Source organism: Callithrix jacchus, chromosome 3, assembly GCF_049354715.1.
Source record: "Callithrix jacchus isolate 240 chromosome 3, calJac240_pri, whole genome shotgun sequence".
Taxonomy (NCBI): domain Eukaryota; kingdom Metazoa; phylum Chordata; class Mammalia; order Primates; family Cebidae; genus Callithrix; species Callithrix jacchus.
In genome coordinates this window covers 42,905,303-42,932,717 of record NC_133504.1, presented here as the reverse complement: position 1 = coordinate 42,932,717, position 27,415 = coordinate 42,905,303, and the positions used below count along the sequence as shown (strand labels likewise).

Here is a 27,415-nt window from a genome sequence, read left to right as displayed (position 1 = left end):
ACTGTACAGTTACTTTCCACCCCTTTCCTGCTAGAAAATGTTAGCTGCTCCCATTCTGAAAGTTTTATAAAATGCTTATAAAATCAGACTGCTATGCTGCCATAGGAAGAGCCCTTTCCCCGAGGGCTGACTCTTCTTCCAATTGCCTTTCTTATTTTCTGAGTAAAGGGTTAATGATTTGTGCTTTTCAGTTTCTGTTATGGTCCCGGAAGTTTGGAGTAACTTCGATGTGAGAGCTATTCTGGGGAATTTGTATTTGAGCTGCTTTCTATAGCTGTACGTGCGGTATGTCTTCAGTCCCCTTTCCAGGACACAGGCTGGTTACTCAGCCTCAGTTGTGCCCATGAGCATGTCATCAACAGCATGTCTCTGTAACCACCTTAAGGAGGAACATAGCTCTTAGTCAAAAATATGATTATCTCAGCTTCCTTTATCTCTCCCCAGACTTTCTTGCTCTTTTATACCTTTATTTCTCTTTCAATTTTTTTTAAAACTCCCCTCTATTAAACAATAGATATTGACATGTTTTCTATCCTTCAAATCTCTTTTATTTGTTTATTTGGTTTCCCAGCTTATATATTTTTTCCGATTAAAATTTTTGTTGAGACGAGGTCTGGCCATGTTGCCCAAGCTGGTCTTGAACCCCTGGCCTCAAGCAGTCCTCCCACTTCTGCCTCCCAAGTAGCTGGGATTTACAGGCATGAGCCACAGCACCCAGTCTCCTGCAATTTCTAAGCACTCACTTTTCCTCCTTTTCCAACTATCCCCAACGCAAGGCGTTTCATGAATATCAGAAACCAAATTCAAGAGAGCACTGCTGCCCAATGGAAATACAGCCACAAATATAATTTTAAATTTTCTGGTAGATGCATTTAAAAATTAAAAAAACAGATGAAATTAATCTCACCAATACATTTAAATACTGTCATTTCAAAATGTAATGGATATAAAAATGTTTTTATGTAAGTCTTTGAAATTCAGTATGTATTTTATACTTTTAGGGTTCAGTAGTCACATGAGCTAGTGGCTACTATATTGGACAACATAATTCTAGAGATTTTGATAAGAAGATAGATATAAAAGGAGATCTAGGCACTTGAGAATTATATAAAAGAGAAATTTATAGTTCAGTAAGAATTACTGTAGCACAATTGTAGGTCTACCGTTAACAGTAATCTTTTAAATTTGCAGATCAAATATAAATCTCTTTAAAGGTCCTAATTTTAAAAAATTATTTTGTAGGGTGATCCTTTCTTCCCTTTCTATTGCTTTTCCGCAGACAAAACTATGTGTGGATATCTACTATAAAACATGGTGCATGGACAATTGTAGTGCCAAATGCTTCCAGATTGAGAGAACATGACCGGATGAGTGCTCCAAGCAACTGCTTGGAGATATTAAGGTCTTAACTGGAGATACTTACTTGAAAAACAGATTGAATCCACACATTGTAAACATGATCACCAAGTAACCCACAACACCAAATGCATAGCTGAGTTTGTAGATCAGAAGAAACCATTTGTAGACCAATCTGTGGAGTGAAAAATTGGGAAAAAAGCAGAACATGGTAATATTATAAAATATTTTGTCTCTTTCAAAGACTTATAAATCAGTTTTTAGTTTCTAAAATTATATTTATAACACACAGAACACAGATGTATATAGCAATAAGCATTCTATGAATAGTGCTATCATGCTCATGTGTTTCTGTGTATATGCATATGTGAATTCTTTTTAAATTTGTTTGCATCCCTCACATGCTTCACTTAAAAATAGCCTTCAGGAATGGTTAATCTTTCTGCACCCCCTGCCTCCCCACACTGCCCGCTTCTCATTTGGTCCTAGGGTTAACCTGGAGTGGTTTTAGCAGGAGTGTCTTAAAGGTGAACAAAAAATGGGATGAAAAGTCAAAATGGGGTCCAGACCTTCTTACCCGGGAGTTTTTCTTCCCTTTGTTCTGCTGCCTCTCCCCCGCCCCACCACCCAAATACAGATATCATCAGCAGTGAGCCCAGCACTCATCCCATTTCTCCTCCACCCAAAAAGCCCTCCCGTAGCCCAGAGCATGAAATGACGAGAGCCCCAGCCTATTTCCTTCTGCTATGCGGAAGGGTCATGCGTGTACTCCAGCACCCTCTGTGACCTTCCAAGGTCTTTCCTTCTTCCCAAGGGTCTAAATGGAGAAGGAAAAGGATGAGGATGGAGGGTGAGTGGAGAGAATCTAGAAGGAAGCCCTCCCCTCTGCTGGTTTCCTTCTTCACTGACAGTAAAGGCCCTTAGAAAAAAACTACAAGAGGGACCATGTGACAGCTTCATGTCTAGGAGGATGGGGGAAGAGGTTGGGAGCCCAGTTCCATTGCTGGTGGGCCACAGCAGAGGAGCTATGCCCATTGGTATAAGAGGTGTTGGATGGAAAAGCTAGGGGCTTATCTTTGTTGCTCAGAGAAAATGAAGAGGTGGCTGGAATGCTGCTTACAAGGGTGTGCAGTGGGAGAAGGCCCTGTTTGCCTCACAGCCCTTTCCCTGCACATCCTCTTGGAGTCTTTTTCCTGCCTTTCACCCCAAGCTGCATTGAGAGTCTTGCTCCAGATATTTAGCCCCACCTCTTGCCCCCAATCCCTGAGCCCTGTCTCCAACTCTCTCACCTTGCCCAGATCACTCCCTGTTGGAGTCATGGTGCTAAATGCTTAAGATCTATTATATTACTAGCATAAGGTTTCAATATGATTTTAATAGGTGCTCTATTTCACTGAGTTCCAGTCAGAAGGGACCTTCTGAACATTATAGTTTAAATGGGTTGTGGGCTAGCCTTTGATATGAGTTGTCATATACATCACTTCTATAGTGAAATGCTCTCTGCGCTTTAAGCAACTGATAGTCAGGGGCCATCTGTGCTGCCACCTCCTCTACACAGGTGTGATCTTGCCTCTTGTGGGAGTAGGCAGGGGTGAGTGACATTGACACAGAAATTTGCATGGGCTGCATAAATTGGCTTAAATTACCGTGAGGTTGTGTGGCCTTGAAAGGAAGCCAGAGAAGGCTTTTGGGGTCTTTCTGCCAGAGTGACTCTTGAGTCATGAGTTCTTTTCATTTGTCAGTGCCAGCAGCTTAGATCATTGCTCAGGGCAGCCAGATCAAGGCGGAAGTTTATGTTGCTAAAAGTGGTGATGATGGAGAAACAGGCAAGCTCTGAGAAGGTCCCCTCTATTGGGCCCCCAACACCTGCCAGTACTAGAATATGGTTCCTTAAACTGCATACAGACTTGGTGACCCATCTCCCTGCCTTAAGGGACCTCTCTCAAACTTCTGTCAGCATTAGAGATGTTCCAGGACTAATAACCTTTACACTGCAGGGGTTCTCTGTGCAAAGCAGTTTGTTGAATTAATTAAGCCATAGCATGCTTTTGGGAGCAGCAACTTTGCAGTCAAGTAGTTCTTTGGTCTGATTCAGGATTAGCTGCTTACTGCCCATGGGACTTAGGTAAATTTACTTGGCATGCCTCATTTATTATGTGAGGATGATAACAGGAGCTCCTAAAGTTGTTCTGAAGATTGTGTGAGCTAATGTATTGATGTTTATTGACTTGGCACATTAAATGCTCAATATGTCATATCATTGTTATGGATGTGTTCGACTTTCCAAATATCTCAAGCTCCCTTTCTGCCATTTTCCTGCTTATTGGGGGTAACTGTTTTCAGGAACAGTAGAGTCCAGAACTTCCTTCCTACCAGGACTTACACTGTAAGGCAGATAAGCCAGATAGGAGATTGTGCAACTGTTTCAGAGCAGCCTCCAAAAGGAAAGCTGGCCTTGGGCTGGATTTCCTCCAAAAGGAAAGCTGATCAAGCTAGTGTGTGGCTTGTGGCCTCTTTTTTTTTTTTTTTTTTTTAAGGTGGAATCTTGCTCTGTTGCCTAGGCTGGAATGCAATGGCATGATCTTGGCTCACAGCAACCTCTGCTTCCGGGTTCAAGTGATTCTGCTGTGTCAGCCTCCCAAGTAGCTGGGATTACAGGCACCAGCCATCATGCCCAGCTAAGTTTTGTATTTTTAGTAGAGATGGGGGCTTCACCATGTTGGCCAGGCTGGTCTCGAACTCCTGACCTCAAGCTTCCCTGATCCAACCACCTTGGCCTCCCAAAGTGCTGGGATTACAGGCATGAGCCACCACATGTGTGGCTTATTTCTGAGTTTGATCTTCACTACTTGCCAGGCAAACCAACTGTAGTTGAGAGGAAACTCACTTCCCCTTCTCTGGGTACTCTAACCTGAAACAAGAGCTTGATGTGCTCTCAAAGAGGAACAGCAGGCTTTAAACTGCTGGTGCTAGAGGCCACTACTCTTGGGTCTGCCTTCTACAGCAAGGCTGATATCTTCACCCAGCTCCCCTAGCCTGTAATGAAGTCCTCTCCTTCCGAATGGAAGATAGCTAAAATGTGACTCACCTGTAATACAATAATTAAGCAAAGATCCATGATGATTCTGGGGTCTATTATTGCCTCTTATGTATGGGAGCTCTATCCTGACTACTCGTCTAGAAGAGGGCCTACTTCACCTTGCTCACCGTTGTCTTTTCAAATGGCAGCTGAGTTTGCTTTACCATGTCAGTAAAACCTCTTGGCTTTTAGACTATCCTGCAGGACTTGGAGTTGTGGAGGCAGGAAGATGCTGAGAGGACATGGGAAAGAGAGCATGGCACCCTGGCCAGTGGACATATGCAAGGCATATAGGGTAATGAGGCAGCATTTGGGTATTTCTTATAATAAAATTCCTCTGCATTGCATGAACTGATATGTGCAAAAACACTGCCTTTAGGTAGGGTAATTAATTATACAGTGGAAAGGGCGAACCATTCTTACAGAAATACAATATAGATTGTATCCAGGGGGTGAAAACAAGCACATTTTGCTTCATCCCAAACTCAGAGCACTTTCACAAATCTTAAATAACAGAATATTTTCTAAGAAGGAGAAAGGTCCCATATGCTCACTTTGCTGACTGGTAAGCCAGACACTACAAGGGCTTTCCAAGACCCCAAACTGGCCAGTTTATAAGGTCTCCTACCACCACCCCAAACCTCTTCCCAAAGCAGAACTAAACTAAAATAGTCATAACATGAATTCAGTATTTGGATTTCCATTTTTATCATCACATTTATTTATCTGATTTCTCACTGGATTCCTTCTCCAAACTTGAAGGAAAAGTTGACATGCATGTTTCCTACATTTTTAGAGGATGAAAACAAATGTCTAAATAATCATAAAAGTATTTCACTGGAGTTTATAATTTATTCTCCCAAAAGGTCAAAGTTAGCATTGTTTTATTGCTATTTTAAAGTTTACACATTTTGTCTCATTCCAATTTTATGTTGATGAGGTTTCAGATTTTACACACAGAATAGAGAGGGCAAAAGCAAGCCTATGGGTGCAGTATGTGATAAGCACTTTGGAAAGATTTGTGAATGATACAATGGAGTTATACAAATCTTTGGAGGCTGACAATGGTAATTATGGTGACCATTGGAATATTAAAACATCATTTGTTATTAGAATAATAAGTTTTCCATGACTTATAATTTATTACATATTTTCAGGTTGAAACACAACTTTCAACTCTTGCTCTATTTTAAAATGTGTGACACAACTTACAGTGGTATGAAGTAAAATGCTGAGCTAAAAATAAACACGCAAAAATGCTCTAGAAATTTTAAACAATAGTTTCACTTCTCTTTCTTTTGCTTTTCACTAGCTAATAATTGAAGTAATAAATTTTACATGCATATCTGAATCACCATTAAATAATGAAGGCAAACTAACAGCAGTGTAGCTAATTTCTCAATAGTTTTGCTACCAAAGGTAAAAGATACGTAAAAGAAGTGTAATCTCTCCCCAACTCAGGAAAACGGCAATCAAATATGCTTTTTATTATATAAAATAAAGGGGATCCTGGGGAAGGAATGTATGGAATACATACCGTGGTGTCCTCCCAGAGAGGGGTTTTCGGGTAGCTCTGAAGAGGATGTAACTGGTAATAACGGAGAACATCCCCCACATAGACAGAAACCGCCACCAGTATAGTTTTATCGTGAAATATAAGGGGACAACCCACATCTGCAACAAGGTCACCAGCTGTGAGAGAAATGAACAGAAGTCTCTTTCAATGACCAAGTGCCTGAATGGCATCTCATTATTAATGAGCCTGAAGCATCTCTGGGAGAACCGCCTTCACCATCATGTTTGTACCAGGCAACTGGTTCACCATCAAACTGTCAGCTTCCCTAGACAGGCCAGGCTATGGAGAATATGGGCACAATTATCTGAAAATTCAAATGGGAAACAATCCAATATGCCCGCCTTCTGTCACTTCCTTTCATCTGACTATTTTATATGAAAGGTCTTTGGGGCCTCCACAGCGATGTGATTTTGGACAAGAGAGCCTCACTTCAGTTGTATAATTGGGGGTACCGATAATTGCACTGCTTCCCTGCGCTGACTGAGGTGGGGATCAAACGAGATCAGGAATGGAAAATACTCTGAAAACCACACTGCACTACACAGAGCCCAGGGGCTTTGTTACTATCATGTGCCCATGTGAAAGTGACAGCAATGTCAAAGGAGGAAGTGGAGGTCAGAGTTTCAGAGCAGCCCCTGCGATGTCTTCTGCCTGCAGTCCCAGGGCACTCAGCAAGGTTTCCTGTTCCTTTGGTGCATAAACCTTTTGTGGCCTGTGCCATTGACCTGAGTCCAAGTAGCTTTCAGAGGGCCCTTTAATCTGGTCCCTTTCCCATAGGTCAGGGAGCAGGGTAGAGTGAACTGACCGTCTGTGGGTCACTGAAGTGATATGGCTACCAGAGCCACACTCCTACTCTTTGAAGCAGGCCTAATACCAGCTAGTCACCCCTCTTGGGAAAAGCAGACAGCCTTAATCAATAGCAATATCCTTTGGTCTTTTATGTTTTCCTGAATTCAGACTATTATTTGCTCAAAATGAATATAAGGGGAGTGGCAAAGAGGTTTTTGTCTCAAGGGTGGAAGTTAACTAATTTTTAGTGGCACTCTGCAGTGATCTGTTGAGGATTCTGAGCCGGATCCTGGTTTAGTGGTAGAGTCTTATGATCAATTAATGAAGTCTGCCAGCAATGTGGGAAGAGTGGTTAGAGCTCGCTTATTGCATATTCATCATCCTGAGTATTAAAAAGGCTGCTGCCGTTTATTTTCTTTACCTTCTCAATCTTTGCAACAGAAAAGGGAGGCTTGGAACAAGAGAGTCTATGGATACATTGTTGGATCCTTTAAATATGTCTTGTTAATAGTCTAAGGTCAATAACCAAAGCTCTTGGACAGGACTTCAAGATATAAATGAGAAAGGTGGGCTGGGTGCAGTGACTCATGCCTGAAATCCCAGCACTTTGGGAGGCCAAGGCGGGCGGATCATGAGGTCAGTAGTTCGAGACCAGCCTGGCCAACAAAGTGAAATTCCCTCTCTACTAAAAATACAAAAAAAAATTAGCTGGATGTGGTGGCGGGAGCCTGTAATCCCAGCTACTCGGGAGGCTGAGGCAGGAGAATCGCTTGAACCTGAGAGGCAGAGGTTGCAGTGAGCCAAGATCGTGTCACTACATTCCAGTTCAGGCGACAGTGCTGGACTCCATCTCAAAAAAGTTAAATAGATAAAAACAAATGAGAAGGCAAGGCCACAGACATTCTTCTTTCGATGTCAGTTAAGAAGACATTTCCCAGGCTCAACATTCTCCTTTGATTGCTTCATCCTCATACATGATCTGAAGTCTTCTTAGAATTGCTCTGAATCTTCTTTCATAGAACCCTAGAGTTGTTATCGTCGATACGCACTTGAACAAAAACACACACGGAGCAAGTCTGAGGTGAGTATCTGATGAGTTCGGGAACAAATCCTAGAACTTACTTTTTTGTTTTTTTTTAACTTCAAGAAAAACTTTCAGGGAAAAGAAAATACTCTTTACTCCTGCCTACATGTATCAGAAAACTGCTTTAATTTTCCATCCTATTTTGTGGGTGTGGAAAATGAATGAGTTAGCACCTTTATGAAATTAAGATAAATACAGATATGCAGATAGAAAAACAGGCTTTACTTAAGGAAGAGGATAGTTTTCAAGAGGACCTGAAACCACATGCTAAGTAACCAAGACTCAAGATGTGCTACTTAAGCATTCAGCATTAGCAACTTTGACCCTCTGCTGTTGATAGTAAAAGTGTGTGGCACAGTGGCCAGGTGTGGTGGCTCATGCCTGTAATCCCAGCACTTTGGGAGGCTGGGGTGGATGGATTGCTTGAGCTCAGGAGTTTGAGACCAGCCTGGGCAACATGGCCAAACCCTGTCTCTACAAAAATTAGGCAGGCATGGTGGTATGCGCCTGTAGTCCCAGCTACTTAGGAGGCTGAGGTGGGAGGACCACCTGAGCCCTTGAGGTCAAGGCTGCAGTGAGTTGAGATGGTGCCACTGTACCTTAAAAGGGTGACAGAATTAGACACTGTCTTAAAAAGTATGTAGCATCTTAACAAAAATCTCATCAGCATATTGGTCATTTATTTTCTGTGAGCTGATTCTGGAGATAGTTCTCTATCATAAATTATACACTTGCTGGCTTAAAAGTTCATTACTTCTGATAGTAAAAAAGATGGACATGAACTGAATCTTTCAAAGTCTGATCATCTGTTATTTGCATTTTCATCTTTCTATTTTAAGAATTTGACTAATTTTTTACATTTCCCCATAAAAATACTGAAGTTTTTTAAAATAAAAAGTTGAGTTTGTTCATTTTAATTCAGTGGAACTACTATGCCCTCATATTTTGTACTTTAGACCTAAGCCAAAATATAAGACTAATAAATTTCTTCTAATCCATGGAGTTACAATCCATGATAGTTTGGAGCTACAGCTGGATTATATTTTAATAAAACCAGTACTCTTCCTATAGATCTATAAGTATGAGTAATTTCTAGAAGACCTCGAATTTCTCTTGATACCTAGATTTAATTGATAGTGAATAACAATGTTCAATATACAGACATGGTACTTTTAAAAATAGACTTTGGAGATCAAAAAGGAAAAGAGAGCAAAAAATCATTAGAATGTATAAAGAATGCAAATATTTTATTTCTTAACTATCTTTAAAATGTTAACCCAGCACCCTATTTTCTCAACATATGAAGGGAAAGTTCAAAGATTTGCTCCGTGAATTCAATGATTACATTGGTAGTCATTTTGAAATGAGAGCCACATTTCATAGCAATTTAAAAGATTTGTTATCAATTTCCAGTGTAGTTAAAAGTTCTCCTTTTAAATATTAACTGCCATATATGAAATTAAGGAATGATGTCCCTCATAAATAAACACATGAAATATGTGCAATCGAGGCACATACATGCAAAGAAGGAAGCCTGGCATCTGGAACACAAAAATGCCAGAGGGGTCACCATCTAGCCATGTGCCAGATCTGCGCTACTGGCAACGGGCAGCTCATGCATCTGGATCACATCACCCATGTTCTCCCCAACCACATATCAGAGCAGGAGGAATTTCCTGATGAATCAGATGCTGCCCAAAAGTACCATGGTTTTTTCCTGTTGCCATGCACATAATGAATCTGCAAAGAATTACAGATCAAGCCAAAACAAAGATATCTTTCATTTGTCTAATTGTACAGAATGATGAATAGACTGTGCAATATTCAAAGAAAGAAGGAAAGAAAAAGAAAAAGGAAGGAAGGAAGGAAAGAAAGAAAAAAGAAAGAAAGGAAAGAAAATAAATTATGTGTGTTCATTTCCTTTGCACTGCAAATCCCAAATAATCTGTAATCATTTGTGTGTGGGGGAAGGTGGTGGATGGTGGAGGGAGGGCAATGTTATGCTCAGAGGTAAGCAGAAAATGATCATGAAAATAAATACCCAGAAACAATCCTACTATCAGTAAAAGACAATGAAGGAGAGTGTGAATATAAAGCAAGTAAGAAGAAAGTATGAGCTGGCACATGGTTACTCACACCTGTAATATGAGCACTTTGGGAGGCCAAGGTGCATGAATTACTTGAGGCCAGGAGTTTGAGACCAGCCTGAGCAACATGGTGAAACCCCATCTCTACTAAAAATACAAAAAGTAGCTGGATGAGGTGGCACAGGCCTGGAATCCCAGCTACTTGGGTGGCTGAGGTTCAGTTCCTTGAACCTGGGAAGTGGAGGTTGCAGTGAGCTGACATCATGCCACTGCACTCCAGCCTGGGCAACAGAGCAAGACTCTGTCAGAAGGAGTAGGAGAAGGAGAAGGAGAAAAGAAGAAGAAGAGGAAGGAGAAGGAGAAAAGAAGAAGAAGAGGAAGGAGGAGGAGGTATGGAAATGGAATCTTGGCATAAAAAGGTTCCTTAGAAATTCAGTTGGTTCACTTTTTAAAATCTCCACATCAATGTAGATGGCCGATGTTGTTATTTAAACTTTTAAAGGAGATTCTGCAATGTTATATACATATGTATTTAAGTATGTATGTATTTGTATCTTGCCTCATTTTAAAAAGATTTGAGCAGACACATGCTTTATTGGCCCAGTAATATTTTCTAGTATTTCACAGCTATTAAGAGGCAGGAAGTTTGATTTAAATAGAGCAGTGCTGCAATCTGGAAAATTATTTGCACTGTATTGAGGCAAGTTAATAGTTTGTCTGAAACCCAAGTTCTGGGGATGTAGTCATCAGGCCTTCTAATTGATTTGTGGAACAGAAGAAAGATTCTTTTTTGGCACTCTCCTGTCTGCTTGCTGCAGATATGAGTAAGTGCATATAAAAGAAGGTGGAGAGGGTGATATTGAATGAAATTTTATTTCTAGTTAAATGCTGCTCAAAGCATTTGAAAATCATTTAACTTTGAGGCTTTGCCCACATCTACAACATATCAAGATTACCAGCTGGAAAGGGAAAAATCCAAATAACCAGATGCTTGGACTATATACTGTGCTAAAAATGTGACTATTTGAAAACATCCAGTATTTAGTGGTATCTCACACAAAAGAATTTTCTACCTTCTTTCTACTTTTGACATCACATAGGAGCGGTTAATGTTATATTTCTATACTTCATTTTCTAAATAAACCATTTCCTTTGCTTTAGGTATTTATAATAAGCTGCTCTGATGTATACAGCTCCTATAGACCACAGATCATCTATTTAGATAAATTTAAAGGACCACTTCAGAAGATGGACATACTTGTTAAAAAGTTGTATCTGAGGGCTGGGCGTGGTGGCTCACACCTATAATCCCAGCACTTTGGGAGTCTGAAGCAGGTGGATCATGAGGTCAGGAGTTCGAGACCAGCCTGACCAACATGGTAAAACCCTGTCTCTACTAAAAATACAAAAAAGTTAGCCGGGCGTGGTGGTGCATGCCTGTAATCCCAGCTACTTAGGAGGCTAAGGCAGGAGAATTGCTTGAACATGGGAGGCGTAGGTTGCAGTGAGCCAAGATGGCGTCACTGTACTCTAGCCTGGGCAACAGAGCAAGACTCCATCTGAAAAAAAAAAAGTTGTATCTGAAAATATTCTGAGCTTTTTGAATTAGTCCATGTCCTTTTTAAGTATATGATCTGAATTATGCATAAATAATGTGAAAATAATAATCCTTTATAATAAATAATACCTTCAGGGTAAAGATAATATGCATAAATAATAATTGATTTAGTGTACAAAGTTTTTATACATATTACTATAGGTGCACTTCCTATTTTTTTCTAGCTTTCACCCCTTGCTTTTCTGTAAACTCCCATTCCAACAGTAAGTAACCTGGCTCCCACTAGCTGCCGTCTATTTATTTAATTGTTCAGTTGCTGTATACATAGACAGCAGTATCGTAATTGTTAACTTGTACCCCCACGGGGACCGGTTTTATCAAGTGGAGTACTGCTTTTGTGCAGTTCCTATTGCCTTCGTCTTACAGACTCTGCTCATTTCCAAAGTTCCTTAGGACGATATTTTTCCTCTCTACGCTTCCGTGAGGTTGTTTTGCATATTTTAAACGCATTTAGATCCTCTTGTCACAGTCTGCATTTCTCCCTGGAATCCCCCCACCTCCAAATGATCTTAAAAATGTTCATATTTTAAAGCCCACTTTTTGTGCTGTACAGGTCTATGTCATTTGACAAATGAATATTATGATATCTTGTATGCACAAATACAATATTAAACAAATTAATTTTACTATTCTAAAATTCCTGACCTATTTATTTTCCTCCCTTCTCCCAAAACCACTGATCATTTTACTGTCTCTATAGTTTTGTGGTTTTCAGAATGCCATATAATTGGAATTATACAGTATGTAGCTTTTTCATACTAGTTTGCTTCACCATGACTTGTTTCACTAAGGTTCATTCATGTCTTTTCCGGGCATGATAGCTTATTTTTTTTTTATTATTGAATAGTATGCCATTACATGAATGTACCACAGTTTATTTATCCAGCTTTTCAAGGATATCTTGCTTGCTACCAGTTTTGGGCAATTATGAATAAAGGTGCTGTAAATATTTGCATGCAGATTTTTGTGTGAATGTAGGTTTTTCAATTTAACTGAGTCAATACCCAGTAGAGTGATTATATAGTAAGCCTATGTTTAGCTTTGCGGGAGACTGCCAAACAGCCTTCAAAAATAGTTTTACTATTATTTGCATTCCCAACAATAATGAGAATTCCTGCTTCTCCATGTCATCATCAGCATTTGGTATTGTCAATTTTTTGAATTTTAGCCATTTTAATAGGTGTGCAGTGTTATCTCATTATTGTCTTCTCTAATGACAAACGAGATGATGAGCTCCTTTCATATGCATATTTGCCATCTGTAAGTTTTCCTTGGTATGAATTAATTAATTACATTAGTCCATACATTTATCTAGATCTTTTGCCATTTTTAATGAGTTGTTTTCTTGTGGTTGAGTTTTAAGCATATTTTGTATATAAGTCCTGTATCAGATATATGTGTTTGCAAATATTTTCTCCAAGTCTGGCTTGTCTTTTCATTCTCTTAACAGTATCTTTTCCATAGCAGTTTTTAATTTCAATAAAATCTACCTTATTAATATCTTCTCTCATGGATTATGCTTTTGGTACCATATTTTAAAACTCATCATTAAATACAAGTAAACCTAGATTTTTTTCCTGTTATCTTCTCAAAGTTTTATGGTTTTGCATTTTACATTTAGGCCTAAGATCCATTTTGAATTAATTTTTCTAAAATTAATTGACTATTTCTAAAATCAGTTGACTGTATTTGTCTGGGGGTCTATTTGTGGGCTCTGTATTCTGTTCCACTGACCTATGTGTTTATTCTTTCACCAGTACCATGCTATATTTACTGTAGCTTTACAGTAAATCTTGAAATTGGACAGTGCCAGTCCTCCAACTTTGTTTTTCAGTGTTGTGTTATCTAGTGTGGGTCTTTTGCTTTTCCATAAAAACTGTGGAATCAGTTTGTTGATATATAAAAAGTACCTTGCTGGGATTTTAGTTGAGATTGTGCTTAATCTACAGATCAAGTCAGAAGAATGGACATATTAATGATATTGAATATTCCAGTCTATGAATATGGAATAATCTTTTCATTGATTTTATATCTCTTTTCTCTGTATAGATCCTGTACATATTTTGATAGATTTATGCCTAAGTATATATATTTTTTGGTGCAACTGTAAATGGTATTGTGTTTTAATTTCAAATTCCAATGGTTCATTACTGGTAACAATCAACTTTTGTGTATTTACTTTGTATCTTCCAACCTTGCTATAATCACTTATTTTTTCCATGAGTTTATGTTGGTTCTTTGATATTTTTCCATACAGACAGTCATGTAATCTGCAAAGACAGTTTTATTTTTTTCTTTCTAAGCTGTATGCCTTTTATTTCCCGTCTTGCTTCACTAGCAAGGACTTCCTGTACAATGTTGAATAGGAGTGGTGAGACAGGACATTCTTGCCTTCTTCCTTATCTTAGAGGGAAATCATCCAGTTCTCACCATTAAGTATGTTAACTATAGGCTTTCTGTAGGTACTCTTCATCAAGTTGGGAAATTCCCTTTTTTTCCTACTTTGTTGAGAGTTTTACATGGCTGCATGCTGGACCTTGCCAAATGCTTCTGCTACATCTATTGATATGATCATAGGACCCTCTTCTTTAGCTTCTTGATGTGATTAATTACATAAATTCATTTTTAATTGTTGAGCCAGCCTTTCCTATCTGGAGTAAATCTCATTTGATCGTGATGTAGAATTCATTTTATACATTGTTGGATTTGATATGCTAATATTTTGATGTGGATTTTTGCATTTATGTTTTTGAGAGATTTTGGTCTATAGTTTACTTTTCTTGTAATGTCTTCATCTGTTTTTTTCTATGAGGGTAATGCTGGCCTCAGTGAATGAACTTGCAAGTACTCCCTCTGTTTCTATTTTCTGGGAGATATTGTAGAGAACTGGTATCATTTATTCTTTAACTGTTTGGTAGAATTTGCAGTGAACATATCTGGGCTTAGTGCTTTCTATTTTTGAAGGTTATTAATTATTGATTGAAATTTTAAATTGGTATAGGCCTATTCAGATGATCTATATCTCCCTGTGTGAGTTTTGGTATAGTTTGTGTCTTTCAAAGAATTAGTCCACTTCATCTAATTTATCCAAATTTGTGGGCATACAATTGTTTGTAGCCTTTTCTTTTTATGTCCATGGGATTAGTAATGATGATCCCATTTTCTTTTCTCTTTTTTTAGGGGAACAGGGCCTCACCTTGTCATCTAGGCTGGAATGCAGTGGCACAATCATAGCTCACTGTAACCTCTAACTCCTGGGCTTAAGCAATCCTCCTGCCTAGGACTACAGGCACGTGCCATGATGCCTGGCTAATTTTTAAATTTTCTCTAGAGATGGGGTTTGATTATGTTGCCCAGGCTGGTCTTGAACTCTTGGCCTCAAGTGATCCTCCCACCTCAGCCTCCCAAGTGCTGGGATGACAAGTGTGAATCACTAAGCCATTTTCTTTTATAATATTAGTGATTTGTGTTTTCTCTTAGCTAGTCTGGGTAGAGGTTTATCAAATTTATTGATCTTTTCAAACAAACAGCTTTTGGTTTCATTGTGTTTCCTCTATTGATTTCCTATTTTTAATTTCATCAATTTTTGCCAATATTTCTATTATTTCTTTTTGCTTGTTGTGGGCATAAATTACTCTTCTCTAATTTCCTCAGGTGGATTCTTAGATTATTTTAGATCTTTCTTCTTTTCTAATATATACATTCAATGCTATGAGTTTCCCTATAAATGTCGGGGTCCGGCACGTCTGCCGGGGGACTGCCGACCCGCGGGAGTCCCCAAGACCGCCAACGTAGATGTCTCGTTCAACCTGAGAGAGAGAGTGCGCGGAAAAGAAAGAATATAGAAAAGTAGAGTCTGGAGGGCTGCGTGAAGATATGGCCAAAACGCAGCAAATTTATTTTTGTGGGTTACAGCTTTTATACCTTTTGTCTTGTTTACATTTACGTCATCTCAGCAGAAAGAAACAAAGGGGAAAACAGAAAGGAAACAAAAACTCCATAAAATAGATATCCAGGGCTTGATATCCTGCTCAGGTAGCAGTTTAAGGGGGCTAGTGGTAGTAGTTTACATTTCAATGATTTTACATTCCAAGATAAATGGCACCCTTAAGGTGGCTGGTTAAACCTGTTTTTTATCAGGAGCTAAAACAAAGGCTTGGCTCCAGGGAAAATATGGGCAGAGGTCTCTGCCCCTCTTAGACATTTCAATTGCAGCAAGTTTATTGCTTACACAGAGACCGAAGGGGGAAATGGAAGCAGACAGCACAATGTCCTCATAAACTGCAGGCCTTTGCTTTGCATCCTGTTGTTGCTTTTAGTGAATCAGCTCACGGCCCTGTCTCACTCGACAGCCCTCGAGGTGAGGAAATGCAGTACAGGTCCAGCAGCCAAACTGAGGCAAGTCAACTAACTGTTTGGAGCCTTTGGCGCGAACACCACATATAAACACTGTTTTTGCTGCATCCCAGAAATTTTGATAAGTTGTATTTTCATTTTGATTTAGTTTAAATTATTTTAAAGTTTCTCTGGAGTCTCTTCTTTGACCCATGTGTTACTTAGTATTGGGTTATTTAATCTGCAAATATTTTGGAATTTTCCCTGTTCTCTTTCTGTTATTAATTTCTAGCTTAATTCATTGTGGTCTGAGAGCATAGATTGTATAATTTCTATTTGTTTAAATTTATTTTGGAGTGTTTTATGGCCCAAAATGTGGTCTATTTTGGTGAATGTTCCATGTGATCTCAAGAAGAATATATACTCTGTTGATGTTGGATGAAATATTCTATAAATGTCATTTAGAATAAGCTGATAAATGGAACTGTTCAGGTCAATTATATCCTTATTAATTTTATGCCTGCTTGGTCTACCAACTAGTAAAAGAGAGGTAAAATCTTTAACTATAATGGTCAATTTGTTGATTTCTCTTTGGAGTTCTATCAGTTTTTGTCTCATATATTTTGATGCTCTTTTGTTAGATGAATACATATTACAAATATCTTCTTGAATAACTGAGCCCTTTATCATTATGTAATGTCTTTTCTTTCTTTCTTTCTTTTTCTTTCTTTCTTTCCTTTCTTTCTTTCTTTCTTTCTTTCTTTCTTTCTTTCTTTCTTTCTTTCTTTCTTTCTTTCTTTTCTTTCTCTTTCTTTCTTTCCCCTCCCTCCCTCCCTCCCTCCCTCCCTCCCTCCCTCCCTCTCTCTCTCTCTCTCTCTCTCTTCTTTCTTTCTTTCTTTTTTTGAGGCAGAGTCTTACTCTGTTGCCCAGGCTGGAGTGCAGTGGGGAGAGCATGACTCACTGCAGCAATGACCTCTTAGGCTCAAGCGATTTTCCCATCTCAGCCTCTCAATTAGCTGGGACTACAGAAGCATGACACTATACCTGGCTAATTTTAATATTACAGAGATGGGGTTTCATCATGTTACCCAAGCTGGTTTTGAACTCCTAGGCTCAAGAGATCCTTCCACCTCAGCTTCCCAAGTAGCTGGGACTACAGATACGTGCCACCACATCTGGCTAATTTTTTTTTTTTTGAGAGATAGGGTGTCACATTGTTGCCCAAGCTGGTCTCGAATGCTTGGGCTCAAGCAGTTCTCCTACCTTGGGCTCTCAAAGTGCTGGAATTACAGGCATGAGCCTCTGTACCCAGCCAAATGCCCTTTCTTATCCTTGATAATTTTCCTTGTTCTTAAGTCTACTTTGCTTGAAATTAATATAGCTAGTCCAGCTTTCTTTTGATTAGTTTGGAATATCTTTTCCCAAATCTTTACTGCTGATATATCTGATAAAACATATAATTGCATCTTATTTTTGAGAAATAGTCTACTCTAGCAATCTTTGTATTTTAATTTTTATATTTAGATCATTCACATTTGAAGTGATTAATGATATAGCTGGATTAATATCTACCATGTATGTAATTATTTTCTATTTGTTGCACTTGTTCCTTGTTTCTCTCTCTCTCTCTCTCTGCCTTCTCTGGTTTTAATTGGGTATTTTATGAGATTCCATTTTCTCTCCTCTATACTCCTTTAAAATTATTTTTAGTGGGCCGGGCGCGGTGGCTCAAGCCTGTAATCCCAGCACTTTGGGAGGCCGAGGCGGGTGGATCACGAGGTCAACAGATCGAGACCATCCTGGTCAACATGGTGAAACCCCTCCTCTACTAAAAATCACAAAAAATTAGCTGGGCACGGTGGCACATGCCTGTAATCCCAGCTACTCAGGAGGCTGAGGCAGGAGAATTGCCTGAACCCAGGGGGCAGAGGTTGCGGTGAGCCGAGATCGCGCCACTGCACTCCAGCCTGGGTAACAAGAGCGAAACTCCGTTTCAAAGAAAAAAAAAAAATTATTTTTAGTGGTTTCTCTAGAGTTTGCAAAATACATTCATAACTAATCCAAGTCCATTCTCAAATAACACCCTACTGCTTCATTGGTATTACAGGTACCTTATAACAGAAATCCTAATTCCTCCCATTTATTATAATACTGCTGTCATTCATTTCAGTTATCCATATAACATAATCACCCGATACACTGTTCCTATTTTAACTTTGAACAATAATCTATTAGAGCAATTAAGAATAAGAAATGAAAAGTTTTATTTTATCTTCATTTATTCTTTCTCTGATACTCTTTCTTTCTTTATGTAGATCATCTTAGTTTCTGGCCTAAATGACTTCTCTCTGAAGAGCCTTTTAAAAACATTTCTTACAGGTCAGAACTATTGGTAATGAATTTCTCATTTTTGTTTGCCTGATAAATCTTTATTTCTCCTTCACTTTGAAGTGAATTTCTCTGGATAGAGAATCCTAGATTGATGAGGATTTTTCTTTCAATACTTTAAATATTTCACTTCACTTTCTTCTTGTTTGCATGGTTTGTTTTTTCACCTCTCTGGCTGATTTTAAGGTTTCTCTTCATCTTTGGCTTTCTGTAGTGTGAATTTGATATACCCAGGTATAGATTTCTTGGTATTTACCCTACTTGTTGTTCTCTGAGTTTCTTGGATTTGTGGTTTGGTGTCTCCTTAATCTTGGAAAATTGTTGGTCATTATTATTTAAAATTTTTGTTGAGTTCCATTATCTCTTTCTTCTCCTTTTGGTATTCCAGTATGTGTATGTTATATTATTTGAAAATGTTCTACAGTTATTAGATATCCTGTTCTGTTTTCTTTTCACTCTTTTTCTCTTTGCATCTCAGTTTGGGAAGTTTCTACTGACATTATCTTCAAGCTCACTGATTCCTTCCTCAGCTTTGTCCAATCTATTGATGACACCATTCAAGATATTCTTCCTTTCTGGTACCATTTTTTTTTATTTTTAGCATTTTAAAAGATTTTTTATTAGTTTCCACTTCTCTGATCACATTACCCATCTGTACTTGCATGTTGTCTACTTTTTCCATTGAGACCTTAGCATATTAGCCATCATTATTTTAAGTTTTATTTTATTTCTAATTGAAAAATAATAATTGTATATATTTATGAAGTAGAGTATTATGTTTCTGTACATGTATATTGTGAAATAATCAGATCAGACTAATTAGCATATTTATCACCTCAAACATTTATCATTTTTTTGCAGTGAGAAATGTAAAATCTTCTCTTAGCTATTTTGGGACCTACAATACATTAATGTTAACCACAGCCATCATGCTGTGCAATGGAACACCAGAACTTATTCCTCATATCTAACTGAAACTTTGTACTTGCTTACCAATATCTCCCCTTTCCCCATTATCTCTTTCTTCTCCATCTACCCACCCCTCTATAGTCTCTGGTAAGCACCATTCTACTCTACTTCTGTGAGTTTGACTTTTTAATCATAGTTTTTTAAAATTCCTGGCCTGATAATTCCAAAATCTCTGCCATATCTGAGTCTGGTTCTGATGCTTCCTGTGTCTCTTCAGAATGTGTTTTTTTTCCTCTTTCTAGCATGACTTGTAATATTTGGTTGAAAAACAGACATGAGGTATTGAGTAATAGACACTGAGATAAGAAGCAGGCCTTTTGTGTTAATTTGGCTAGGAGTTGGGATATGTTTAATGTTTGCTGTGGTTGTAGGTGTCAAAGGCTTCAATTTCTACTAGTGTCCTTGTTTCTGTCTCTGCTGTTGTCTTTGGGTTTCCCTAAACATTCCTTCTTGGAATGGAGTCTAGGCCTTGCAGCTCTTTCAGCTCTAACCTTTGGTTATTACACTGGACACCTGTTGATGTGGTGGCAGGGTGGGAGCATTCTGTTATCATATGGTTAAGTCTCTTTTAGGCCTTTGTCCCTGGGGTGGCCTTTACAAGTGTTTCTCAACTATTTTGTTTCCCCTTAGGTGAGACAGGTAGGCTAGAGGGAGCTGGAGTTGGGTCATTTCTTTTCCCTCCATATTGGATGAGGCTCTGATCAATCTTTTCCCTTGCTGTGGTAGGCCTTGTTATGGAGAACACTCTGGATCTGGTTCAAAGTGGTCACTTTTCCCCTCCCCTGTTGGAAGCATGAGAGTGCTTCTTGGGTTTTCGCCATAAGAACCTGGTCGGGAAGCTGGAGGTAAAACCTAAACAAAATTTGGGGTCCCTGACTGTGGTTCCCAGGAGTTTCTCTCTCTCACACTACTTTACACACTGCTTCCAGCAGTCCTTCAGAGTTACTACATTTGAATGTATGGCTTTGTTGCGTCTGCTTCCAAGGAGAAGATCTCAGCTTTGACTTCCTGCATTAACCTGTCTCTCTAGATTTTGAGGTGGTGGTTTTCCCAGTGACCTCAGTTCTCTAATAGGTCCAAGACAAACCATTGATAATCAGTTTGGCCAGTTTTTTTCTTCTTATAAGACAGAAGTGATGACTTCCAAGCTTTTTATATGTTGGAGCTGAAACCAGAAGTCCTTCCTATTTTTAAAAATTTCATCACTTTAAATATCAGGAAACAAAGGCTCACTGTGGTTAAATGAGTAGCTAGAATCTTCCCAATTCGGAGCCAGTACTCTTTCCTTTCACCATCCTGCCATATTAGGTTGGTGCAAAAGTAATTGCTGTTTTTGCTATTAAAAGTAATGGGAAAAACCACAATTACTTTTGTACCAACCTACTATATCTCACAAAATCAGCCCAGGAAAACATCCTCAGAAAAAGCATGAGGCTGAATAGCTGGGTGTGGTGGATCATGCCTGTAATCCCAGCACTTTGGGAGGCTGGCTGAGGTGGGCGGATGACCTGAGGTTAGGAGTTCGAAACCAACCTGGCCAACATAGTGAAATCCTGTCTCTACTAAAAATACAAAAATTAGCCAGGTGCAGTGTCAGGTGCTTGTAATTACAGCTACTCAGGAGGCTGAGGCAGGAGAATTGCTTGAACCTTGGAGGCAGCAGTTGCAGTGAGCCGAGATTGTGCCACTGCAATCTACCTGGGTGACAGAGTAAGACTGTCACACAGACACACACACACACGCATGAGAATAGAAGGATGTGGCAAAGTAGGATAAGCAGATATACTGTTTGGAAAAAACAATTCATTGTCTCCTCATACAGGATATAAATCAAAGGTTGAGTATTCACTCTAGCTTTACAAAAGTGTCCAGAAAAGGCTTATTTTTATTAGCAAACTGCTTTCACAGCATATGATTAAGTTCACACAAACGTTGCATACAAACAGTATCTCTTGGATGCATTCAGAGTCAACTGTTAGTACTGAACACTTACTATGGATCAGTCACTGCACTAGAAATTCATAGATATTTAATGAGCTTGTCCTTGATATGAGAGGAACTAACTAGTGAGGCTGGATTCTAGCCTTCTCTCTGCATATAATTAGTTATATGCCCTTGGCCAAGATTTTTAATTTCTCTGAACTATATTTCACAAAGGGGATAAAAAATAATTACCTTTCAAGGTAACTGAGGTAATGTCCAGAAAGCACTTATCACAGCTGTAATAATAGTAATTTAATACAAATTTTTATATAGTAATTTTTATGTATGATTTTGAGTATTATAGTAATTATATATTAATATGTTACTAATATTGATAGAGGTTACAATATCAAGTCACAGAGAGAAATTTCACCATATAGCCCCTTGTAGAAAAGAGCCAGCAATGTCCTGAATCTTATAAACATGTTCAAAGCTGTCAGTAGCTAGTCTTACATGCCAAGAAAAACAATGAAAAGCTAGGTTCTATCTGGATGATAGGGCAATTTAGATCAGCATTTATGGACACATGTCTGTCAAATTCCATCCCCAAGGCTTTAAATTCAGTAGTATACTAGGCTGTGGTTTTTTTATATTGTTCACCCAAGTATAAGAAAGCTGGAAACCAGTGTTAGAATAAGCAAGCGGTACTCTAGGAACAATTTCAGCTCACGTGGTTGCGGACATCCCCGAGTGCCTGAAATGGCTGTGCTCTGATGACCACTCTGGAGGTGAATGCCCAAGAAGCGGTGCAAAGGATGGGGCAAAGTCAAGGCCGCAGCATGGGAAAGCCCGGCCTCACATGCTGGCTCTCATCCTGAGCCACAGATTGAGTAGCCCCTCAATAGAGATGTACAGGAGAAAGGGGATACTCAACCTGTTCTTTTGGGACAATACCAATAATTAGACGGATTGATGTGCAAAGAAGTAGAAAATATTCCAATGACCAACCAAGTCTGTGAGCTAACTCAGCAGAGTCTCAAGGCACAATAAGGCCTGAATCTGTCCTTGACTATGGTGGGGGCAACTTTATGCAGGCTCATGGCTTGGTCAAAGTGCTAGACAGGATCACTGTGATCATTATCACCATGAGAGGGGCATGATCACAGGCGCCTGGTCACTTCCAAGGTGATCCTTAGGACCACAGAGCCCCTCTGGGTAGCCATAAAACATAGGAGCTGTATGACAGAGGGACATAGAAACAGCAACCTTAGGGAGCAAAAGTGGGTGACTAAAGGATTCATGGGCAGATGGCAGTCAAAAGTAAGTCCCTGGGGAGGCATTCCAGGTAGCACAGCTTGTACAGTTAGTAAGAGGAAACAACTCAGATGACTCCAGCTAACCAACAGGGGTCAGGCTCCAGGGTGTCTACCTGGTCCCATGTAGCCTGAGTCACCTAGGGTTAGACCCTTCAATGGCCACAAGTCCTTAAAGGGGATTCTGACCCACAGGCAGGTCTGTCTTTGCCAGGTAGAGCGAGTGTGTAAGTGCCACATTTACACTTACCACTGGTGCAGTGACACACATCCTCCAAGAGTCGACACAAGAGCAACTGCTTCAAATACAAGACAAGGATGGTCTTTATACATAAGCCACCTGAAAAATCATCAAATCTGGCCGGGTGCAGTGGCTTACGCCTGTAATCCCAGCACTTTGGGAGGGCAAGGCAGGTGGATCACCTGAGGTTAGCAGTTTGAGAGCAGCCTAGCCAACATGGTGAAACCCTATCTCTACTAAAAATACAAAAATTAGCTGGGTATGGTGGTGGATACCTGGAATCCCAGCTACTTGGGAGGCTGAGGCTGGAGAATTGCTTGAACCCAAGAGGTGGAGGTTGTGGTGAGCCAAGATTGCACCACTGCACAGCAGCCTGGTCAGCAAGAGCAAAACTCCATCTCAAAAAAAAAAAAAAAAAAAAAAAAAAATCATCAAATCAAAATAGTGCAGGAGTGGTGTGACACGGTGCAAGTCAAGGGCTCCTGGAGCACTGTTTCCTTTCAAGGTCAGGGGGCTTCCTATGCAAAATCCATGCCTGTGTTACTATGGAGAAAAAAAACATTTTTTTTTCTATAGCAATCCAGAAATAATGATTAATTATAAAGAAATAATAAATAAGGCTATGAAGTGATTCCTTATGAATCTAGGTTTCTTACTACAGGACTCTAGAAATTTTATCTTAGATATTTCCATTTTGCAGATAAGGAAACCATAGTTAAGATATATTTAAAGAGCTTTTCTTTGATATGAATGAAGAGCTAGTGAGGTTTGATTCTAGTTTCATCCACTTAAAAACATTATCCAAGTGCAATATAAAGGATGTTTACTATAATTGATAAAACAACAGTGACATGGCAGAAAATGGATACATTTGCTTTAAACAATAAAATGAGATTCCCCTTTCTAATGAAAATGTTCAAAATTGCCTAAACTTACATATTATACAGAACTCAAAGAATTCCTTTAGACCCTATACTACATAGGAAATAAATTTTATGACAGGTAATAATAAAATAATATATTGGTCTAAGTCAACACTTCATATGTTACAGGCAAGTAGAGTCCCTCAGGCTCTGTAATGGCCATTCCATGACCCAGAACCATGTAGGGTGTTAAGTGAGGACCTTCTCCCTTTGCAACACTTCTCTACTTAGTCATGTTTGAATCTAAACTGGAGGTTTTTAAAGTCTGGTTCCAGGACTGACAGCCTCAGCACTACCAGCACCACGAGGGAACTTGCTAGATATGCACATTTTTGGGTCCCTATTGAATCAGAAACTCTGGGGACAGGACCTGGGAACCACATTTTCCACATGGTTTTGATGCACCCTGCCCTAACCATTGAGAACTACTGTTCTAAACATTGTAATGGCAAGGTCTCAGGCCCAACAAGGCCCATAGCATGAGTCTCAGGCCCTGAGATGGGAAGATTCTAGTGAACATGCTTGAATGAGATTGGTCTGTGAAAACAGAATCTTGCTCTGTGTTGCTGAGGTCAGTGCAGTGTTTGCATGAATGCATTTCCATGGATATGCAAACCATTAGTGCCAAGATAGTTTACTGCTAATGAAACAACACTGGATAGTCTCTTATTCCATTCTGTGCTACTATACTAGAGTATCACAGATTGGGTAATTTACAATGAAAAGAAATTTATTTCTCACAGTTCTAGAGGCTCAGAAGTCCAAGATTGAATGGCTGGCATCTGGTGAGGGCCATCTCATGGCATCATCTCATGGCATAAGCCAAGAGGGCCAGAGAAAGTGAGAGAGGAAAGGAGGCTGAACTCATCTTTTTATAAGAAACCCACTCCTGCAATAAAGGCATTAGTCCATTCACGAAGGCAGAACCCTCATGACCTAATTGCTTCTCATTAGGCCCCACCTCCTAACAGTTGCATTGAATGTTTTGTTTCCAACAAATGAGCTTTGGGGGACACTCTCAAACCACAGCATTCTGTTCTGGCCCCAAATTCATGTTTTTCTCACATGTGAAATATATTCATTCAATCCCAATTGCCCCAAAGTCTTAACTTGTTCTGGCACCAACTCAAAAGTCCAAAGTCCAGGGTCTCATCTAAATCACACATGGGTGAGACTCAAGGCACAATTCATCCTGAGACAAATTTCCCTCCAGCTATGAGCCTGTTAAATTAACAAGTTATCTTCTTCCAAAATACAATGATAGGTCAGGCAGAGAATAGACATTCCCATTCCAAAAGGGGGAAATAGGCAAGAAGAAAGGAGTAACAGGCTCCAAGCAAGTTTAAAACTCAACAAGGTGAACAATACTAAATCCTAAGACTGAGGATAATCTTTGACTCCATGTCCCACTTTCTGGGTATACTGAGGTAGGGTTTGGAACCCTGAGGCCTCAGGAAAAGCCTTGCCCCCATGGCTCTGCTAGGCTCAGCCCACACAACTCTCACAAGTTGGAATCTCATGCCCATAGCTCTACTAGGCTGGAGCTGCATGCTAGTAATTGTACAGTTCTGGGGCTTAGGGGGCATCCCCACCATGAAGGGCTCCCCTAGGCCTAGTGGGGACTCTCTGCTATGGCTGTGACTCCATACTTGTGCAGGGCATTATCCTCAGGGCTCTCTGTGGCAGCTCTGCTCCAAGACAAGTCTTTGCTTAGGCCCTCTGGTTGTCTGCAACATCCTTTGAAATCTAAGTGGAGGGTGTCATGGCCTCACAGCATGTGCCTACAGAATTAGCACCACGAAAATTTACAGCTTCTACCTTCCTGAGCAGGAGGTAGAGCTGCACCTGGGTTCCCTGAAGCCACAGCTGAGGTAGCCAAGGAATGTGGTGCTGGAATTCAAGAAGCAGAGTTCTGAGGTGGCTCTGCTTACCGGTCCTGAGGAAGGCATACTGGGAGAGTCACCCCAAACCATTCTGCTCTCCTAGAGCTCTGGGCCTGTGATGGGAGGGGCAGCCTTGAATGTCAATGAAATACCTTCAGGGTCATTTTCCTGTTGTCTTGATTAATTGCACCTGGCTTCCTTCTCGCTGTGTGAATCCCCTTTATTGAAGGGTCGCTTGGCTGCACCTTGCAAGCCTTTTTATTCTTTACATCACCAGGCTGTGAGTTTTCCAAATTTTGTATTGTTTTCCTTTTATTTATAAATCCCATCTTTAAATCAGTTCCCTCTTCTTTCATTTTACTATATGCAGTTAAAAGAAGCCATGCAAGTCCTTCAATATATTTCTTAGAAGTTTCTTTCACCAGACATCCTGGTCCATTACTCTTAAATTTGCTTTCCATAAAGCCCTCTGTCATGGACACAGTTAAGCCAAGTTCTTCGTGACTTTATAATGAGGATGGACATTACTTCAGTTTCCAAAACCTTGTTCCTCATTTCTGTCCGAGACCTCAGGAGAATGGCTTTTACTGTTCATATTTCTACCAACATTCTGACTTAAGTGACCACTTAAGTAATCTCTAAGAAGTTTCAGACTTTCTCTATAGTTCTTTTCTTCTTCTGAGCCCTCACCAGATTCACTCTTAATACTCCATTACAGTAAGCCCAGCTGTTTCTAGCCTGCTCCTTCAAACTCTTCCAGCCTCTGTCCAATTATGCAGTTCCAAAGTTGCTTCCCCATTTTCAGGCATTTGTTACAGTAACAGTCCCACTTTTTGGTACCAATTTTCTTTTTTACTCTGTTTTGTGCTGCTATAACAGAATGCCGCAGACTGGGTAATTTGTAATAAACAGCAATGTATTGCCTCATGGTCTGGAGGCTGGGAAGTTCAAGACAGAGGGCCTGGCATCTTGCAAGGGTCTTCTTGCTGTGTGTTTCATGGCAGAAGGTGAGAGGACAAGAGAGAATGAGAGAGAAAATGGGCCCACATTCATATTTTTATAATAAACCCACTCTCACAATAATGGCGTCAATCCATTTACAAGCGCAGAGTCCTTATGGCTGAATCACCTCTTTTTAGGCCCCACCTCCTAGCACTGTTGCATTGGAGATTAAATCTTCAACACAAGTACTTTAGGGGACACATTCAAAGCATGGCAGACAGCCTAAACCATTTCTTTTGGCTATTCCTAATCCTCCTTTCCTGGGCCATTGGCAGAAGTTGTTCATGTGTGAAAAGAACTGGTTTACTTAAACCAGGGTTTCTCAGGCTTGGTACCATTGGCATTTTAGGCCAGATAATTTTTGCTGTGGGGAGCTGTCCTGCGTTGGAGGATGTTTACCAGCATCCTTAGCCTCCATCCACCAGGCGCCAGTAGCAACTCCCTTCCCGCCTCCACCCCTGCAAGTCTTGACAATCAAAAATGTTTCCAGACATTGCTAAATGACTCCTGAGAGTGAAATTGCACCTGGTTGAGAACCACTGACTTAAACCAAGGCAGTTCCTTCAAAGTGGTAACCAAGGGAGAATGTGTCCAGGAAAAAAGTCAAGCTGATACAAGCTGGAGCAGGCTCCCAGGAGCCTTGGGGGTGACTCACATTGTAGGATCGGCTGTGCCTCTGCCTCCACTGAACCAGCACTATCTGGGCAATGACTAGAACGCAGAGGAAGATCAAGATCATTTCCACGTGCATGGATTCGTGGCCGCGGTGCATCTTGTACATCCTCTCCTGCTGCAAGCTGGAACCAGCAAATGAGGTCATCTGAAAAAGCCCTCAACCTTGCACATTTA

At 39.9% G+C, this 27,415-nt stretch overlaps 1 protein-coding gene across 6 annotated transcripts in view; it reads right to left on the bottom strand.

The window, feature by feature from the left end:
• Positions 1 to 27,415, bottom strand: part of RNF175 (ring finger protein 175) — a 50,766-nt gene that overhangs the window by 11,898 nt on the left and 11,453 nt on the right. For 3 of the 6 annotated variants that reach the window (XM_002745380.6, XM_008992580.5, XM_017970191.4), the window contains exons 3-5: positions 27,222 to 27,363; positions 5,973 to 6,127; positions 1,424 to 1,531 (exon numbers count right to left, since the gene is read on the bottom strand). In XM_002745380.6, coding sequence (XP_002745426.3) covers positions 1,424 to 1,531; positions 5,973 to 6,127; positions 27,222 to 27,363 — 405 coding nt within the window. Of the gene's footprint in view, positions 1 to 1,423; positions 1,532 to 5,972; positions 6,128 to 27,221; positions 27,404 to 27,415 lie in introns of all 6 variants that reach the window. The other 3 variants (XM_017970189.4, XM_078367835.1, XM_078367837.1) reach the window with 2 other exon arrangements.